The 16,903-nt window shown below is 40.5% G+C and overlaps 1 protein-coding gene across 30 annotated transcripts in view; it reads left to right on the top strand.

The window, feature by feature from the left end:
- The window catches only part of DST (dystonin), a 513,843-nt gene that overhangs the window by 460,320 nt on the left and 36,620 nt on the right, over positions 1-16,903 (top strand). For all 30 annotated transcript variants that reach the window (XM_045163432.1, XM_045163439.1, XM_045163440.1 and 27 more), the window contains 11 exons: positions 178-381; positions 1,548-1,779; positions 2,627-2,853; positions 4,330-4,452; positions 4,579-4,680; positions 6,705-6,806; positions 9,436-9,609; positions 9,920-10,075; positions 13,060-13,257; positions 13,582-13,710; positions 16,375-16,545. In XM_045163432.1, the coding sequence (XP_045019367.1) occupies positions 178-381; positions 1,548-1,779; positions 2,627-2,853; positions 4,330-4,452; positions 4,579-4,680; positions 6,705-6,806; positions 9,436-9,609; positions 9,920-10,075; positions 13,060-13,257; positions 13,582-13,710; positions 16,375-16,545 (1,818 nt within the window). The remainder of the gene's footprint in view (positions 1-177; positions 382-1,547; positions 1,780-2,626; positions 2,854-4,329; positions 4,453-4,578; positions 4,681-6,704; positions 6,807-9,435; positions 9,610-9,919; positions 10,076-13,059; positions 13,258-13,581; positions 13,711-16,374; positions 16,546-16,903) is intronic.

The raw sequence follows: 16,903 nt of genomic DNA, 5'->3' as shown, positions 1-16,903 counted from the left end.
GACTGTTGTTTGATCTTTGTGTCAGGGGCATCTCTTCCTGGCAGAGGGCTGCTGCTTCAGAGCCTTGTGATGGGAGGGTGTGTGTGGAGCTCCGTGCCAGCTGGGCGCACTGAGGACGCTGACAGCTGTGTGGAGGTGCGCCTCTCAGATACTGAAGTGCTGTTTGCTTTGTTGTAGCAACTGCGCGAGTTGATAGCCGAACACAAGCCTCATATAGATAAGATGAACAAAACTGGGCCGCAGTTATTGGAGCTGAGCCCGAGGGAAGGCTTTTCTATCCAAGAGAAGTACGTGGCCGCAGACACCCTCTACAGTCAGATTAAAGAAGATGTCAGAAAGCGAGCTGTGGCCCTGGATGAAGCCATTTCTCAGTCAACTCAGGTGAGGCTTTGCACCCCGAGTGCGACGGGCTCTCCCACAGCAGCGCTTGGGAGGATGGTCTCCGGGTCTCCTAATTCAACTCCAGCTGAAATTGTTTCATTGCATTAACTCTTGAGTGTGGATGTTTTAGTCTCAGAGGTGATCCTTGCCTGCATCCAGTCCTTACATTTCTCTGCCTGCTTGTATATAAGTAAGGCATAATTTTCAGTGACTTAAGAAATATGCAGTTGTCCAGACATCGAAATAAGTGTCCATCTAGAGTGGAATTCCGTGTTTGCCATTGGAAGAGATAAGAGAAAGTATGATTATCATTATTAATAAATCACTCCCAAGACAGCAATAAGATGACTATGAATGATAGGCTGAAGAAAAGTTGAAAAAAATTATTTTGAAAATATCTTTCTCAAGTCTATTTGCAGTACCTGCAGATTTTCCATTTTGAAGGCTTGGTGTTTATTTTTAGATACACTGGTCCATTTCCTGTAATCGTGGCTGACAGTTCATTTAATGTTGAGGATTGTGTGAAATCTATTAATATAAATGAACAAGTGTTTATAACTTTGCTTCATTGTCTGTGGAAATTTAAAATTCTTTCATGGATCTCATTATGGGTTTGACCATGAATTAAATGCAAGCTTCCATCACATCTTTTGTTTTGTTTTGTTTTAACATTTTTTAGTTCAGGACACTTGTAACTTAAGAAATCCCTTTCATCTCATCAAACCTGCCCACGAATTTCACAGTAAAAATGTAACTTTTCGAGGATGCCAAAATAATCAGTAAAGTGAATGAAACTATCAGTGTTGATAGACACCCAGATTATTGAACTAATTTTCAAAATTATTGTTATTTTTATTGCGGTAATATGAAGCGGTCGTCAGATGCTGCCGTCAGGTGGCCCGATTGTATATTAACAGACACTATTTCTAAATGAATTTATTTCCAAGCAGCAGTCCTGTGCCCATAGCAGTGTGACTCAGATGGGTGTACATAAGCTGTGATTCTAGGCATAGGTTCCCTCACCAGCTGGATGGAGCTCTCTTTGGATGTGTTCACAGTGGGCCCAAGGTTTGGTTCCCGGCCGTGATCTTAAGCAGGAGTTTGGTCGCTTGAATCCCACCCGTGGTGTCCTTCCCCTGTAAGCGGCCCCTGTGCTTGACCCGCAGTTCCACGACAAGATCGACCAGATCCTGGAGAGCCTGGAGCGTGTGGTGGAGCGGCTGCGGCAGCCGCCGTCCATCTCGGCGGAGGTGGAGAAGATCAGGGAGCAGGTCAGCGAGAACAAGAATGTGGCAGTGGACATGGAGAAGCTGCAGCCCCTGTACGAGACCCTCAGACAGCGGGGCGAGGAGATGATCGCGCGGTCCCAGGGCACGGACAAGGACATATCTGCCAAAGGTGAGCCCTTTGGTGAAGGGACCTCTGAATGTTACTCTTAGAATGATTCTGGGTGTCCCCTGACAGCCCAGTTGCATATCAACACACTGGAGTTTAGGAAAAAAGTATCTCACAGGTGGGGCTTGTTTGGGGTGGAAGGGCTGTGCTCACCAGTCTCTGGTTACTGTCTTCCTGTGTCTGTGAAATCAGTCCAGTAAATACAGCGTGCATCATGATATGAAACCATGTGGTCTCCAGGCCCTTTAAATCAGGTGATTAAAGCATAATGCTAATTAAAGACCAAACCTAGGGATAGCGTGTCCTCGTTACTGACTGCATTAACTAATGTAACGGGTACCCAATCCCACAGCCACAGAAATGGCCACCAGGGTCCTAAGCTGACACCTTAAAAGTCTGGCCTGGGGTTGAAAGGAAGAGCTTGTGCATAGGTCAATGGAAATTCATGGTAAGGGAATGCTAGAACGGAACTCAAAATACGTGTCCTACTTCGTTACATTCCAGGGATCGCGTGGACATCTCTATTCTTGATTTGGAGAGCATAAAGAATAGACTAAACCTTTTTTGGAAGTAAGGCCAGCCTCGGTGAACTCAGGTCTCCCCTGAGCTGTGGTGCCTCTGAGCGTTGTCCCATGTCAGGAAGACTTGGTTCATAAGGAACAGGACACCCTCGTGAACTGCATTTGTCTAGAAAGGCCACTGGGCCCGGGGATACCCTCTAGATGGGCTCAACCCACAATTGGCCCAGGTTTAGATCCGTGGCAGACAGAATTGTGATTCCTGTGTGAGCTAGAAAGTTGTGCTTTTGTTGATAAAGAGGTGTGTCTTCACGATACTGTTCTGCTCGTAGCTGTTCAGGATAAGCTCGACCAGATGGTGTTCATCTGGGAGAACATCCACGTGCTGGTGGAGGAGCGGGAGGCCAAGCTGCTGGATGTGATGGAGCTGGCGGAGAAGTTCTGGTGTGATCACCTGTCCCTGGTGGTCACCACAAAAGACATGCAGGACTTCATCCGCGACCTGGAGGACCCCGGCATCGACCCCTCCGTGGTGAAGCAGCAGCAGGAAGCAGTGGAGGTGAGCCAAGTCTCCCTTAAAGTTAAGAGAACAAGGCGTAGTGGCAAGAATGCTGGGTTCCTTTAGTGTAAATATTTGGAATTATGCTGTTAAGACTGATACTTGACTCTGAAAGTGGAATGCACAGGAGTGTAGTAGGGGACAGAGTCCCCCTGCAGGTTTCCCTTGGAGAATGTATATTTAGAAAGTTTCTCTCCGTCCCCACTGCTTCTGCCTCACTGCTGGGCCTTGTCATGTCCTTTTTGTCTATGAAAGGAATCCGAGCGGCAGCCCCGCCTGCAGTCTCTCTCCCTCCAGCCTCTAAGCTTGCTGCCCATCATCCTCTAGACCCGCTCTTGCTGTCCTGCGGCTTCAGAGCCCTCGGAGGATTGCATCCATTACCCAGTATCCAGGTTACCTGGAACATGGGATCAGCCCTTTCCATCCCAGCCTAGCCCAGGCCTGTGTTTCCAAAGCCACCTTTTTCTCCTCTCCTTTCCCCAGCTCCTTCTCCAAAGCAGCTATGTTCTTTCTAGCATGTGCATTTTGCACATTTTGTTTCCTTGCCCTGGGATGCCTCTCCTGACACGCCTCTGGTGAATCTCACTCAGACTCCGAGGCTCGGGTGGATGGTCACCCTCCACCCTCTCGTATACTCAGCTGAGTCAGTCTGTTCCCATAGCACTCGCCTCACTCACAAGACTGCAGAGGGTGACTTACTGTTGGCGGTATCTCTGTCCTTCCTGATGGACTTGAAGCCCCTTCTCCCTGTGTCTCCGATGCCTAGTTTGGGGCTTGGTTCATCCGTGGTCAATAAGTGCATCTTGAATGAATAAATGTAGTTAACCAAGAAAATGAAAGCAAAAGTAGAATACTGCATATCTTTTTTTTTTTTAAACAAATACTTGTTTTATTTTTTAATTAATTTATTTAATTGGAGGATAGTTGCTTTACGATATTGTGATGGTTTTGCCATACATCAGCATGAATTGGCATTTCCATCATAGGTTTTGTTTTGTTTTTGTACTTTACATGTCCTAGGGTAAAACTGAAAATCCAGAGTTAGATTATTCTACACCTGCTAACTAAGCAAATACATTAATTTGTGTGATGTCTTTAAGGTTATATGATACTTATGTCTGTTTTAAGTGTGTATTGCCAAACTCATTGGTTTAAAAGACAAAATGTATTTTCATGCTTTTCATTACTGTTGATATTTTTTTTTTTAATTCTGGTATGTGTTACATGGAATTATTTCCTAAATATTGTCTTTATAATAAGCACTTGACATTTGTTCCCTCAAAGGACACTTGTTCTTGGTTTTTCTGTTCTCTTGTTGAAAAAATTTAGTGCAGAAACTTAGAAAACAGGTGGAAGAAAATAAAAATTGATTCTCATCCCGTCTCCTAGAGACAACTGCCATCAATGTCTGTGTGCATTTTTTTGGTTTCACTGTGCTTTGGCTTAAAACGCTAAGGCTGCCATTTCTTATTCTAGGTCATAAGGGAGGAGATAGATGGATTGCAGGAAGAGCTGGACATGGTTATTAACCTCGGTTCTGAACTCATTGCTGCGTGTGGGGAGCCTGACAAGCCCATTGTCAAAAAAAGTATAGACGAGGTACAGCCCCCATGTTTCCTGGCTTATCAGATGGTTTTTAAAAGGATTTTGCTAATTAAAGCATGTTTGATAGTAGTTGAAAATTTACTATATGACACTGAAAGAGTTCTGATATTTACATTGTAGCTAAATTCAGCATGGGATTCTCTCAACAAAGCTTGGAAAGATCGGGTAGACAGACTTGAGGAGGCGATGCAGACTGCCGTTCAGTACCAGGATGGACTGCAGGTAAGGCTTGCAGCGTGTGCTGGAGCGGAGGGTTCAGATTAAACGATGCTCACAGATTGGCGCGTTGGCATTGCCCCATAGCTGCAGGTGTGATGCCGTCAACTCACCTGCTTCGATTCCTGCTGTGCCTTTTCAAAGAGATTTCTGACACTGGAGATACACACAGATTTACAGACACCGCTTTACACACATTCAGTGACATTTACTTTGGGAAAAAAAACATTTTAACTTTTTAAGGTGAAAGTCACATTATTTTTCATAAATGTCTCAACCCCAGACAGTGAAGTGGGGCTGAGTCTGAGTTCTGTCCTGGAGTTGAGTGGAGTAAGATGAAAGGGGTAAACAGTATCTAAAAATATCACCAAGTGTATGAAGCTCAAGTCAGACATAAAGAAATTTGATTTAAAGCCAGTGTTACTGGTGAACTAAAATAGATTTCTATTTTATTAGGTCATAATCAGTCATGTAAAAAGTGTTTTCTTCTTTTCTGTGTATATAATCCCTTTTAATGGTTGTTTTTCACATCCCTCACAGATTCTCATTCAGTTCACTAACCAGTTTTTTAGTTTATTCTTTACATTAAAAATTCTCCTGTCAGTTGAAGCCAACTCAGGGATCTTTCTCTCCCTGTTTTCCTTAACGTTGTTCCATTTCCTGACAGGGTGGCAGCAGCTGAAGCCTTCATCCAACCATACGGAAAAGGCCTCTCTAAGTGTTTCCATAACAGCAGGAGAATATCATTTGCAAAGCTCAGATGAGGACATCTTTTCCCTTTGACTAGGCCACTTCATATCTAAATTTATAAAAATAAATATCACAAGCCGGCTGTATGCCAGCTGAGAAGTATTTTGAACCTTGTAAATATATTTTAAAAAATTCACTACAAGTGACACCTTATTATAATTCTCCTGCCTTTCTTTTTAAACCAGTGTGATCATTTATTGGTTGAGTATCAGCAGCCAGTAACCTGTCAGGCCCCAGCTCCGTGTCCGCGGCCAGCGGTGATTCTCACACCTGTCTGGCGGGCCCCTGGGACTGGCCCTCTCTCTGGGCTGGGCCCCTGGGACTGGCCCTCTCTCTGGGCTGGAGATGGCACTGCCATCAATAGCCCCGGGGGGTCAAGGTCTCAGCTGGACACTGAGGCTACTCTCATCACTACTGATAGACAAACAAGGCCCTTCAGAGGTCCCGCTGGTCCCAGGTCAGTAGCATCACCTTGGGGATGAAGGGCAGTGAGGGACTGAACTGTAGCTCAGTGTCCAAAGCTGAAGACACTCACTCCAGAGGTTTCAGGGCTTGATTGTTAAGTAAAACACTGTTTGTTTCCCAAATTGTTGCTTAACCTCTCAGGGCTTGTTCCAAAGTGTTTTCCCCCTGACTGTATGTCCTGGCAACTTCATTAAGTGGCACAATAATTTTGTATATTCAGTACCTGAAGAAAAAGTAAGTAGAGCCTTTTTAGAATATTTATATTGCATAAAAAGAATAAGAATTATAGGAGATTTTGCAGGTTTTTTGCAGTTAATAATGCTGGTCTTAATCATTATATGTGTAGGATTTTAATGCTAATCTAAATAATACATAAGAGTTTACTTGAGACAAATTGTTTCAAGTGCCTAGCAGTCAACTTCTTGATTATTTGAATCAACAGATGGGTTTGAATCTTTTTCTTTCAGTATATTTATGCAGTCTGCCTTTTAGGCAAACATAAAAGAGGACAGAATTTTATTCTGTGTGGTAACTTTATAAAACTTTTTTCAGATAGACTTTTCTTGAAAGTTCTGGATATTCTAAGATTCTGTTCGAGGTAGAATTCCTTCTTCAAATTTGGATACAAAAATGGAGATTTCATCTATTTCATATCTGGAATAACTGTTCCAGTATATTGCCACTTACTTTTTATTTTTATAAAACAGGCTCATTGCTTAATATATAGATTTATGATTATACTTCTCTCTCACAGTTGAGGTGGTGTAGTAGCTTCAAATACACTGTTATAATAATGTGACCTGTGTGTTTTTCAGGCATTATTTGACTGGGTAGATATCGCAGGTGGCAAATTGGCTTCCATGTCTCCAATTGGAACGGATCTTGAAACCGTCAAGCAGCAGATTGAGGAGCTAAAGGTATGGTAAGGGCTGAGAAATCCACCAGGCACGTTGTGTTCATAGGTTCTTGATTCATGGGATGCTTTGTGCAGATTTTTCTGTGTTGCATAATTGAAGTGCTTAATTTTGATTATGTAACTGGTTTAATATAAGTGCCTGCACATAAGCAGCTGCGTATAAGTGCTCATTCAATAAAGGATACAAAGTACTAGTAGTATTTCTTACCAAATCAATACCGGTTTATTATAGAAAAATTAGAAAATGCAGATAAGGAAACTAAAATGTTATGTACCAAGTGGCAGGCACTCTTAAATTTGATTTATAGCCTTCCAGATGTCCTCATGTTGAGAGTAGGATGAGGTATGCGTGTGTGTGTGTGTGTGTGTGTGTGTTTTACATATTGCCTATGTATACTATACTGTTGGGCTTTCCTGGCGGCTCAGACTGTAAAGAATCCGCCTACAGTACTGGAGACCTGGGTTTGATCCCTGGGTCAGGACGATCCACTGGAGAAAGGAATGGCTACCCACTCCGGTATTCTTGCCTGCAAATTCCCATGGACAGAAGAGCCTGGCATGGCAGGCAACAGTCTGTGGAGTCAGAAAGAGTCGCGCGCGACTGAGCAACTAACACTTTCACACACTATACTGTAAAGATTTTAGAACTGGATTATTCCGTAGCATGCTGTAGTCACTGATACACACACTGGCTTCCCCGGTGGCTCAGCGGGTAGAGAATCCGCCTGCAATGCAGGAGACACAGGTTCGATCCGTGGGTCAGGAAGATCCCCTGGAGAAGGAAGTGGCAATGACCACCAGTATTCTTGCCTGGAGAATTCCATGGGCAGAGGGGCCTGGCGGGCGGGCTACAGTCCATGGGTTCACAAAGAGTTTGACACAACTGAGGGAGCGTGTGCGTACACACACACACACACACACATGCATATACAGCAACGCTTCTGTTTTCTTCCTTGTTGAGAATACTTCAGTTAGTCTAATAGGCCGAAGGAGGATCCTGTGGGTGAATGGGATCACAGTGTTTCCCCCAGTGTTTGTTCTGTAGATTTTGTTGTTTCCCATCTGCTTTCCTCTGTAATCTTTTTTTCCTTTGTGGCTCTTGATCTCCAGCTGTGAAAATGGCTGGGCCGTTTCCTCCGCTGATGCTCCTTTATCAAAGTAGGGGCAGCATTTCCTCCCGGGGTTTAAGTCTTCCTCTGCAGAGGCATCGTGCCCCTTTCCATCAGTGCTACGACATTTTCACATAAAGTTACTATCTGGCTTTAGAAATGTAGCGTTTTCCTCTCTGAGTGTGATATAGAATATTTTGGTTAGAAAAAAAATTGTTTCTTTTTGAGAACTTTACTCTTACCATCATTATTAGATTGTGATTTTTTTTTTCACTCTGTCTGCTCCTGTAGTAAACACATGGTATCCTTTATATACAGTTACAGATGTGCAGGGTTTGTGCATTTTACATGTATCTCAGTGGTTTGCATATAGCAGACTAGGTGGGGTGGTTGCCTTGGGATCAGGTATCTGAAATTGCACCCTCTTTAATCCACTTACCAGCCAAATGGTGTTATCTAACTGCTCTCACTTCTGTGTCCCCAGCTTAGTTGAGGATAAAGTGATTTTCTTTAGAAGTTTATTGAGAACACCTTGACTCTAGCAAATGTTCACTGTGCTTTTGTTTTTAATTATTATTTTAATTTTTTTGAAAAAAATGAAGCGACTGCTTAGTTCATTAATCATTTACTATTTAGTTCTTTACTATTAGAGATTAAACTCAATACTTTATGAAAGGATGGTTTCCTATTACAAGTAATCCCTGGCTAACTTGTATTAGTTGGCAAAGCTAGGATGATTACATACATGTCATTAAGCACCGGGAGAGAGGAATGTTATTCTGAGTCATCACTGGTTGAGCCATAGGATAAATAAATATTAATAAGCACAGCATGGCAGGGAATTCCCTGGCAGTCCAGTGGTTAGGACTTAGCACTCTCTCGGCCAGGGCCTGGGCTTGATCCCTGGTCGGGAAACAGATCCCACAAGCTACGTAGCACGGCCAAAGAGAAAAAGAATAATAATAATAATAAAACAGAATAGCAAGCTACAGAAAACATACAGTGTTGAGTGAATGCAAGATGTATGTATGCTTTGAGCAGGAAATTAAGTTTGTTAGAGATTTTTTCCCTGGGTTTCATATATGCAAATATATATTTTGTTTTATTCTTTCCTGTAGCTTCAAAACATTTATTAAATATGTGTAATCAGACACTGAAAGAAGTTCATCGTTGAAATGTGTTTGCTCTTTATTGTGGAGACAGAAGTGAAATAACCAAACTATAAAAACATTGTTTTCATCAGAAAATGTTGAATAATGAAAAATTTCTTTTTTAAATTAATTTTTATTTTATATTGTAATACAGTTGATTTACAATGTTGCATTAGTTTCAGATGTGAGAAAATTTCCTTTTATCTATCCTTTTTTTTAATCAGTAAACCCTGTATTAGATTTTTATTTCTCTTCGGCCCACCCCAAGATGAAGTATGAATTAGAATAAAGATCCAACCCATAGAATTTTGGTTTAAAATTAGTGATGTGTGACAGATTTTCCTTATATGTCTCTTTTTTAAAAAAATAGCAATTTAAGTCAGAGGCATATCAACAGCAGATAGAAATGGAGAGACTGAACCATCAGGCAGAGCTTCTGCTGAAGAAAGTAACAGAAGAGAGTGACAAGCACACTGTTCAGGACCCACTGATGGAGCTGAAGTTGATATGGGACAGTCTGGATGAGAGAATCATCAACAGACAGGTAAATACCAATTTCAAGGTCATATATTAATGTAAAATAACTATTAAAAAGTAAAATAAGGTGTTCCTGGATACAAACATTGAAAACCCCTACATTCACTTATTTCCTTAGAATTTTTCCTGCTTTTCATGCCATTAAAAAAATTTTTTTTCAAACTTAAAATACAGGAGGATGTGTGATTGGGTTCATTGGCTTTGCCTGTAGACCTCTGCAGCATGAAGCAATCATTTGTTCACTTGTGTTTTATAAACGTGGGCCGTCTGTCCTGTTGGACATGTGGGTTGATCATCTTCCACCCCTCTGTCTGCAGCACAAGCTGGAGGGCGCCCTGTTAGCGCTGGGGCAGTTCCAGCACGCACTGGACGAGCTGCTGGCCTGGCTCACGCACACCGAGGGCTTGCTTGGCGAACAGAAGCCTGTTGGAGGAGACCCTAAGGCCATCGAAATCGAACTCGCCAAGCATCACGTATGTGGCTGTTACTGCATTGTCTGTTTTCTTCTCTCTGCATTTCTAGGGTCACCAGATGTTTCTGGTCTGTTTCTTTTTTAGGCATTTTATGGTTTTGACCCAAGTTTCTATTTGACATCTGCAACATAAGCACATTCCTTAAAAGATGATAGTCAAAATGTTTTTCTCATTGGTCAAGGTAGTTACTCTCCAAAATAGCAAGGATGGGGAATTTCTGACTAAATTTTAGGAGGGCTGCGTGACCAACACTGGAGGGTTTAAATTTCTGATTACCCCTGTCCTTGGATGACATTGTTTTACAAGTAGTTGAGAACAGCCTGACGAGTCAGTTTTCTTACAGGCTATTGTGTGTTCCCTCCGGTCACCCTTCCCTTCATGCGTCTCCATTGTGCTTTTAGGCTTGTCGCCTATTTCTGTCTGTATCTCTCTAATCATGTTGGAGCTTATCCTTGTGTTCCTTTCTCTTACTTTTCACTGGCTTTTTGTGTCTCTTAGTCTTTTTCTTTCCGAGCTAGCCTTTTAAAAGTGTTTGTTATGTTGAGAAGAGTTTTTACATGTCCTGTGCTTGATTGAAAGCTTATAAATGGAAAATGTTTGCCTTGAGATATATGCAGAAGAGTTTCATAGTTTTGTCATCTTTGTGACACTGGTTAATAATTCTTAGTGGAAAATTCCGTCCATGTTAGTCAAGTCACGAGGTTTAATGAATAAAAGTTATGCCCTGTAGAGTTGATCCCGACATTTCACAGGCTCTCATAGAACTTTTAACATTCACATTATGTGGTGTCTTATCCTGATCTTAGTAAGTTTTCCTTGATTATCATATTGAAACATTTGATTATTTTACATATTAACACCATTTTAAAATAATAGGTTTCTAGCACTTTAAGATCATGATATACAGTTTTTTCTTATTCTTGCTTAATTCCTCTTCCTTCATGTGTTTCCTTGCAGTAACTGTTCCCTAATATAAATTTTTCTTCTGTTTTTACCCCGTTCTGTCTATGTTTACCATCATTACCCAGCCATGTCTGATTAAGCAGTTAGAACTAACTTGGCATCATCAATATTTGTCCTCTTTTAACCTCTATATTATACCTTTGCAGTCAGAGTGGCTCTGCATGTAGACAGAATGTTTCTTCTCACAGTGTGAGTTTATAAAGCATTTACATCGTCACAAACTTAGCCATTGTCCTAAAACTCACATACATCGTGACAGGAACGTTGTAGAAGATGGTAGAGGTGGGAACGTGAGGCACCCTGGCCCAGTTATTTTGCAGGGATGACTTAGGAACCTTTAGTTTCCTTTAGTTAGAGATGTTTTCTCCTTGCATTTTTAAAAATTTTCTTATTTTTATTGACGTGTCATTGATTTACAATGTGGTGTATAATTTCTGCTGTATAGCAAAGTGACTCAGTCATAAATATATATGTGTATATTCCTTTTATGTCTTTCCCATTAGTCTATCACAGAACATTGAATACAGTTCCCTGTGCTATACCGAAGCACCTTGTTGTTGACCCATCCTCCATACACTACTTTGTGTCTGCTAATCCCAGACTCCCAGTCCTTCCTTCCCCCCTCTCCTTCCGTTTCTAAAGGTCACAGTTCAAGGATTCAGAATTGCTAGCACAGTTTTTGGAGAAAGGAAGGGAATATTCTCATCTCTGTCCTGCCTTGTGCTCTGGTTCCTAGGCTGTGGCTTATATAGTGGGACTCCGAACATTTGTAAGAATGACTTTTATAAAATTATCATTTGCTTTTATTATGAAAATATTGAGCTCTTACCCTTCGAAAGTGATTCTTACTGTTACCGTATCAAAGTACCTGCTGCTTATAAAGATGACTCCTTACTCAGCTGACTTTATAGCTTTTGAAAAACCCTCCCTCACCAGATGCCCCAGAACCTGAGTGAATGGAGTCAGAGGAACAGTGATCACAGGTGGTTCGTGCCCTTGGCTGAAATCCTCCTGGTCTGGGGTTCCCAGGGTGGGACATCCCACCCAGGATAACACAGAGTGCTCTTCTTCTTTGCAACACACATCTGAGTGTAGAAAAGGATTGTCACAGACTTTTGCTAAAAATAGAGGAAGATTTCTTCTGGTTTCCAAAAACAGCACAGTCTTCATGAAAGGAAACTATTCCTGAGCTATTATTTGTTCTTTAAAATTCTTTTCAGAATTCTTTTAAAATTCTTTTAGCCTTGCAGTTGCTTTCTGCACTTACCACTCTTGTCCATATTAATGCACCTAAGTGTTATTAATCTGTCCTTACATTCCCACCGGATAATAGAATAGGAAGGTATTATGCACTGGGGTCTGCTATAGGCATTTTACGTGTGTAATTTCTAGTAAGAGAACAACTAAATGGAGTGCTGGGCTCATGCATTCCCAGTAGATGGTGAAATCTCTTTCCCTTTAATAGTAGAGCCTCCTGGGGTTCCTGTCAACTTAAGAGTTAATTCTGGCACCCTTAAAACCTGAGATGATAAAATAATATTCTATGATCATCATTTGTTTACTTTTTAAGAGTACTAATTGTAAGACATGGGAATGTATTCATTTTATGTTCAAATATATATATCAGTATATTAATATATGTTTGAAATTGTTTACCCAAGACGTGGAAATTAAGTTCAATTAAAATGAGCTTGAATCAAATGAATATTTTTGAGTCTTTTAACTGTAATCTCTAGATAATGTCATCAGTTGCAAAGCTGTTCTGATGGGAAGCACAAGCAGTGTTCTCAGCATAATCATTTAAGGGATTGTTGGTAGATTGAAGATAATACTCATCAAAGCTGCAAAGCTAAGGGGAAAGAAGTCCACCATTTTAAAAAGTTCACAATATTAAAATTCTGTGTATATGATGTTTTAATTTCAAAAGGTTTCCTAACCAGGAAATAAAACAATTGCGTTAGAAGTGATAATAGTGTATTACAAACTAGCAAACATAGTAAGTGTTACTGGAATGTTTTCAGGTGCTCCAGAATGATGTGTTAGCTCATCAATCCACTGTGGAAGCCGTGAATAAAGCAGGAAATGACCTAATTGAATCAAGTGCAGGAGAAGAAGCGAGCAGCCTTCAGAACAAGCTGGAGGTTTTGAATCAACGCTGGCAAAATGTTTTGGAAAAAACAGAACAAAGGAAGCAGCAGCTGGATGCTGCCTTGCGCCAGGTGAATAAGGGGATAAATCCTGAAACCTTCCGTAGTCTTCAAGATCAGGATGGCATGGCCTTCTCTGATTGGTTTTCAGACCCCTGTTTAGTTTTTATACCTTGGGGAGAGGAGTAAAAATAAGTGGGATAAAGGCGCAGAGCTGAAGAGAACGCAGCTTTGTAGCTCTTAGCCTGGTGGTCTGATCTTCTAACGAAGAAGGGCAGGTGGTCCAGAGGCCCCTGCCGTTGTTCAGAATGCATGGTGAGGCTTAGCAGGCTGCTTAAGCTTTGGCTTCAAAGTGACCATATTTGGCACCTGTCTTGAACCTCTCTCTCACTCCAGGCCAAAGGGTTCCACGGTGAAATTGAGGATCTGCAGCAGTGGTTGACCGACACCGAGCGGCATCTGTTAGCGTCCAAGCCTCTGGGAGGTTTACCAGAAACAGCCAGGGAGCAGCTCAATGCCCACTTGGTAACTCTGTTGTTTCCTCCAGCTCTGGCCTCAGGTTAAGAAATTGACCATTTTGTATAGGCCCTGGTGGTAAATAAACTGTAGGTGAAGGTTTAAAGGCTATCCAGTTTTGTAGCAGAAATGTAAGTGGTTGACACTCTGTTAATTAAATGTTGATTGAATTTTTAAAGTCTGAATCTCTGTTTTAAAGTATAGTGTGTCAATATATGAAAAAGAGGTTTTAGAAGTTTAGGCATTTTTTTAGAAGCAAATCTTCCCCCATAAAATGATAAACTTTTATGGATAGTAATAGGGTAAATTTTAAACTGTGGTGCCTTGAGTGAAAAGAAAAATCCCAAAAGGAATCAGAATGAACTGAAAAAGTATTGCTGTGAGCATGAGATGCTCACTGAGTTTCACAGAAGGCTAGAAGATGTGTTCTTGTCCTGTGAAGACAGAGTGGCTTATTTGCTCCTTTGAACGTTGATGGGGCAGTGCCTTCAACCTCACAGCCGCCAGGTTTGGACAAGAGGACGCTTGTTTTTCACTGTCTGTCCCCGAGCAGTGCCTCCTGCCTGCGGGCTGTTCCTACTCAGACTGTAGCCCTGTCCTCTCTTAAGGATAAGGAAGAAAAATAATGAACTCGAGATTCTGACTTTCTATCATGGCAATATGGAAAAATTTGAGTGTCTCTGATCTATTGACCTTGCCTATTCATTTCCCATCATAATTCTACTCCAAAAGTTGTAAGAGAAAGCAGTGTGTTGCAGGTGTTGGAAACTAACCCTCTTAATTTTTATATTTATGAATTTGCATCATACATCTTCTTTAATATTCTAATGCTTACAGTTAGCATCTTAAGAAATTAAAGCAGAAGTACTTAAGGGTTTGGCAAAAGAATGGTCCATTGTTTGTGAAAGTCTGTCCTCTTTAGTAATTCTCGTGTTACTGTAAAATCCTACTAATAAAGCTGCACTTATTGGGGATAGTTTTGTGTTTGATGATTTGGAGAGGAAGTGCCATCCTGTAGGTGCTGTGAAGAAATACAGCAGAGGTAACATTTGGTACACAGCGGCTGTGAGCAGTTAAAATGAATCCTGTTAGTCCAGCAGAGAATTTTCTAGAGTCTGTTTTCCTTGTTTTAGAAAATCATTATGTATGTGGTTTTGTTGTTTATATGTTGGGTTTTGGGTGCCACAAGGGACTCATTTGTTCACTGAAAAAGTAGTTGACTAACTTGGGAGTGCTTGTCTTTTCCATAAATCTGGCCGTCTTCCAGTTATCTCCTTACTTCCCAACAAGTACCTGCATAGCTGTTACAGTCCAACAAGTATAAGTTTAATGAATTCTTGAGCAAACATGCTTGAGATGTTTGTCTAATAACAGCTATTTTTTAAATGTTAATTTAGAAGAATATAAAGGAAAAGTTGGAAAGCAAAGGACTTATCTTTAGAATATTTTATTTTAGAAAAATATCACATATCATCATGTCTGGTTTGGGGTAGGCTATTTAAAATGAATTTGCTGATATAATTTGCTAGATTATAAAATTCCATGATTTAAGGAATTCCAAAGAGTTACTGATTTTCATAATACTGTTTTAGTCATGTTCTTTTGAGTTGGTTCTCTTGTTGGTTCTCTTATACATGAAGGAAACTAGAAAACTTGTGCTATTACTATTTCCTGAGATTTAGCAATATTTAGAAGCTTTGCTCTGATTAGATGATATTGTAAATATGTTTAGAGGGGGATTTTTGTAAATATGTTTAGATGATACTATAAATATGTTCAGAGAGGAAATTCTTAAGGTTTAAGAAATTACAAAGTGTTGAGGCAATAAAGTTCTAAAATTAGTAGTGATTGTCGCACATCCTTATGAATATACTAAAACACTGACTTCTAGACTTTAAAAAGGTGATTTTTATGGACTGTATCTCAATTTTTAAAATTATAAAATTGAAAGTGTTAGATAGTATATAATTTTTCAGTGAGAGCTATGGTTTGGCTTATATTAAATCAAATCAATGGAATAGAACTGGTCTTATTTTTTACATGAATGTAACTATTGTTTCATTGATCTTCTATCCTGAATCCGTTTAAGGAGTATTTTTTATATTCTTTGTAGAAGATACACACTGCATTCTAGTTGAAAACTTTTAAAATGTTATACAAGAGAAGAATATTATATTCATAGGGCCACAAGTCTGGCTTCGGTGATTTCAAAGTCTGAATCATCAACTTTTGTCTTTCTATACTGGGTCTTTCCTTTTATCCACTGTAAGTCTTCTGAGCATAGAATTACATTATACAAAAAACATCATAGTTGCTGTCTCATGTCCCAGGGAGAGACTAAGAGAACCCGTTTTACAGAGAGGAAAGTGAGGCTCTCTGAGGTTACGTTATGCACCCAGGGTCACAGAGCTGATTGGTTACTGTACGCTGTAACCTTTTGCAGTAGCAGTAGTTTAAAATATCGACACATGTGAGATAGATTGATGACAATAGCCCCCTTTCTAGGATTTCTTGGTAGAAACAGTATGACTGTACGGTTAGGTGTTCTTTGAATATAGCAGAAAGTTCCAGTGTCAGGGTTATTTGTGAGCTGGATGGATTGATAATGTGTAAGAAGAACTCAGATTTTGTTGTCTTAAAAGTGATGTAATTTGGGGGAATATCTCCATTTAGGAAATCTGTGCTGCCTTTGATGTTAAAGAAGAAACATATAAGAATCTGATGCAGAAAGGCCAGCAGATGCTTGCAAGATGCCCCAAATCAGCAGAGACAAATATTGACCAAGACATAAATAACTTGAAAGAAAAGTGGGAATCGGTGGAAACGAAGCTCAATGAAAGGAAAGTATGTGCCTTGATGAATACTGTAGAATGAATGTCTCAGTTTCATTGCATGAGTCTGACCTTATCTCTGAGTAAAACGTCAGTGGAGCTTTTAATGACTCGTGTTTAAATTTTCTTTGTATGCGTTTGGACATTAATGGGTTCTGAAAATAGTATTCTGTCTTAACATAGGAGAGCAGAGTTGAAGGAGCCTATTCAGACACAGATAGAGAAAGGTATATCATAGATCAAGTGTTACTAGATACAGTTTAAGCCTGTGAACCACTTGAATTCTGAGTGGTTAAATAATTTTAATCACATTTATTAAGCAAAAGGCAGGCCATATGTAGGCTTGGGGTAGGGGGAGGGAGACCAAGAAA

This window comes from Bubalus bubalis, chromosome 2 (assembly GCF_019923935.1).
Source record: "Bubalus bubalis isolate 160015118507 breed Murrah chromosome 2, NDDB_SH_1, whole genome shotgun sequence".
Lineage (NCBI taxonomy): Eukaryota > Metazoa > Chordata > Mammalia > Artiodactyla > Bovidae > Bubalus > Bubalus bubalis.
The sequence above is the reverse complement of the archived record's forward strand: the minus strand, read 5'-3'. Positions and strand labels throughout refer to the sequence as shown.